The sequence below is a fragment of the Glycine soja genome, chromosome 6 (genome assembly GCF_004193775.1).
Source record: "Glycine soja cultivar W05 chromosome 6, ASM419377v2, whole genome shotgun sequence".
NCBI lineage: Eukaryota > Viridiplantae > Streptophyta > Magnoliopsida > Fabales > Fabaceae > Glycine > Glycine soja.
The window spans coordinates 15,200,677-15,203,266 of record NC_041007.1 but is presented as its reverse complement, the minus strand read 5'-3'; the positions used below and the strand labels follow the sequence as shown (position 1 = coordinate 15,203,266).

The window sequence follows — 2,590 nt, the reverse complement described above, 5'->3', positions numbered from 1 at the left end:
TTTATAACTCTAAAGTGCATGTTTATTTCATAGAGTTGTTATATTCCTTCATTCATTTAATTAAGTTTATAGTATGTGATGGTCACTAATTCAAATTATTTTTATACATAAATAAATATGAGCAAGTATTTTTTTATTATATAAATTATTCTTTTACATATAAACGTAATAAAATCTTACCAGTGTTTTAATCTATTGCATTATAGGACTGTTAATTATACTTCATAATACCTTTTGTTTTATAATTTTTCTAGAAATAAGGATGTCTTAAAAGTCAATCCAATACAATGGCAAAAAGCAGAACCGGATTTGCGTAAATCCCACTTGATTGCTTCACCTTCCTCCCCAGCTTCTCTCTCATAACTTGAATCCTAAGTATGATTAACACCCTCTCTCCTCTTTAAATCACCACAATTAGTTCCTCACTTTTACCCTCTCCACGCATAACAACACTGACACATTTTTCACCTCCTCCTCAAAAAAACGTTTCACTGACACAAGCACACGGGCAATGTCTCACTATATAGAGCCACTGATGACCACTTCTTCATAGTTCAGAGAGCCTTTCTCCATAATTAAGAAAAACGCTGTCCTTTTGTGTCCTTTTTTCTTCCTCTGTCCTCGCACACATGGGTCGCCATTCCTGTTGTTTAAAGCAAAAATTAAGGAAAGGTTTATGGTCCCCCGAAGAAGATGAGAAGCTTTTCAACTACATAACCAGATTTGGCGTTGGCTGCTGGAGTTCCGTCCCCAAACAAGCCGGTAACATATTATATATTATTATTATTATTATTTAGCCCTTGTCCGGTGCTTGATTTTGGTCCGTGACTAAGTTTGACTAGGTAGTGGATGCTTGATTTCATTTATTTTCTTCAATATATTCTCTCTTCTTATTAAAAGAAAATAAACTCACTTTATGAATATTGCAGGACTCCAAAGGTGTGGAAAGAGTTGCAGATTGAGATGGATAAACTACTTGAGGCCTGATTTGAAGAGAGGAATGTTCTCTCAACAAGAGGAGGATCTTATCATTAGTCTTCATGAAGTTCTAGGAAATAGGTAGAATTAAATACATTGAATTAATGTTATATTATTTAGTATGTGTTAATGAAGTACATATTATAATTAATGCTTTAGAAGATTATTTTTTTTAAATGGTTATTTTTGCAATGTCAGGTGGGCTCAAATTGCAGCTCAATTACCAGGGAGAACAGATAATGAGATTAAGAACTTTTGGAATTCGTGTTTGAAGAAGAAGCTTATGAAGCAAGGGATTGACCCTGCAACACACAAGCCTCTCCTCGGTGCTGAAGAACACATAATTATAAAGGTAGAGAAGGAAACCATATTGGAGACACCACCTAATCCTATTCTATTACAAGTGTCTCAAGGGATTTTAGTTTCCTCAAATGAGTCACCACTTGTAGTCAACAATTCAAGTTACTATGATGGTGGACTGAATGTAACAGAAGAAGCTTCAAGGGACGTTTTCATGAGCAAGAATGCTGCTTTAGACTACCCTTTGTCTTACTTTGAATTCCAAATGGGTTACAACCCAATTAGACAATTTGATCAGAACCATATTGTGGGGACCAACTCAAGCTATGGATTCTCCTCATTGCCGTGTCTAAATAGTTCTTCTGATCATGGGAACATGTTGGTGGAGGCGGAGTTTTCAGATAACAACTCAGCTTCTAAAATCAGTGCTTTGATGAAGGAAAGTTCCAGCAATAGCCCAAGCATGAGTGTTTATCCAGCTGGGGGAGGGTGCCAAATGATGGAAAATGCAGGGTTCTCATGGGATGGTGAGAACCACAATAATAATACTAAGATTGATCCTTTGTTACAGTTTCATGTCAATGTGGTAAAATCTAAAGAGTTCAAGACAAGTTCGTGGCAAGAAGGGCAGATTCTGACTCAGAATTCGATAGATTTCACTAGCTATCCGTTAATGTCACTGTCTGAGGATCTAACCGGAGCAAATTTTGATGTTTTCCAGCACATGTGAGCTGTAAAAAAATTCTCATTTTTTTTTTTACTTTATTCTGAGTTGAATTTTTTTGAACTCTTTTTCTCTCGTGGAAAGTTGAAACGGCCAAGATAGAAAACAATAGGAAGATGTTGATAACAGGAAAATTTGTAGCAAAAAGATTTGAGAATTGATGATCCCCCCCACTCCCCTCCGGATATCTTTGTTTTTCCTGTTGATGTGTCTGTTTTCATCAGCAGAAGTTTGGATGACGATTATTGCTGATTAATGAGTGAAGCTAAATTTTTTTTGTGATCCTAATCTTCTCACGTGTCCATTCACAAGTCTTTTATCTTAACAGTAACAATTATAACTCGGAGCATTTCATCATATACATTTGAATCTGAGCTGTCTAAGATTAAAAGTTAAATTTATATAACTTTTTTATGTAGTTAGTGACTACTGGCTAATATTATATATATATATATATATATATATATATATATATATATATATATATATATATATATATATATATTCATCATAATACTATTATACATTTACTAACTTTGTTAATGATAAATTTTTGTAAAAAAAATATGATTAATTATTTTTAATAAA

General features: G+C 33.8%; 1 protein-coding gene across 1 annotated transcript; it reads left to right on the top strand.

The window, feature by feature from the left end:
- Positions 1–308: 308 nt before the first annotated feature.
- Positions 309–2,290, top strand: LOC114416418 (transcription factor MYB86-like). Its single transcript, XM_028381280.1, has 3 exons — positions 309–762; positions 930–1,059; positions 1,177–2,290. Exons 1-3 carry the CDS (start codon positions 630–632, stop codon positions 2,006–2,008), a joined length of 1,095 nt encoding a protein of 364 aa, XP_028237081.1. The 5' UTR covers positions 309–629; the 3' UTR covers positions 2,009–2,290.
- Positions 2,291–2,590: the final 300 nt, after the last annotated feature.

Excerpts from the sequence above, each read along its gene's own strand:
- LOC114416418 (XM_028381280.1), top strand. The coding sequence starts at position 630 with ATGGGTCGCCATTCCTGTTGTTTAAAGCAAAAATTAAGGAAAGGTTTA. Across the intron at positions 763-929 it reads TTCCGTCCCCAAACAAGCCG|GACTCCAAAGGTGTGGAAAG; the intron begins GTAACATATTAT and ends TGAATATTGCAG. Across the intron at positions 1,060-1,176 it reads CATGAAGTTCTAGGAAATAG|GTGGGCTCAAATTGCAGCTC; the intron begins GTAGAATTAAAT and ends TTGCAATGTCAG.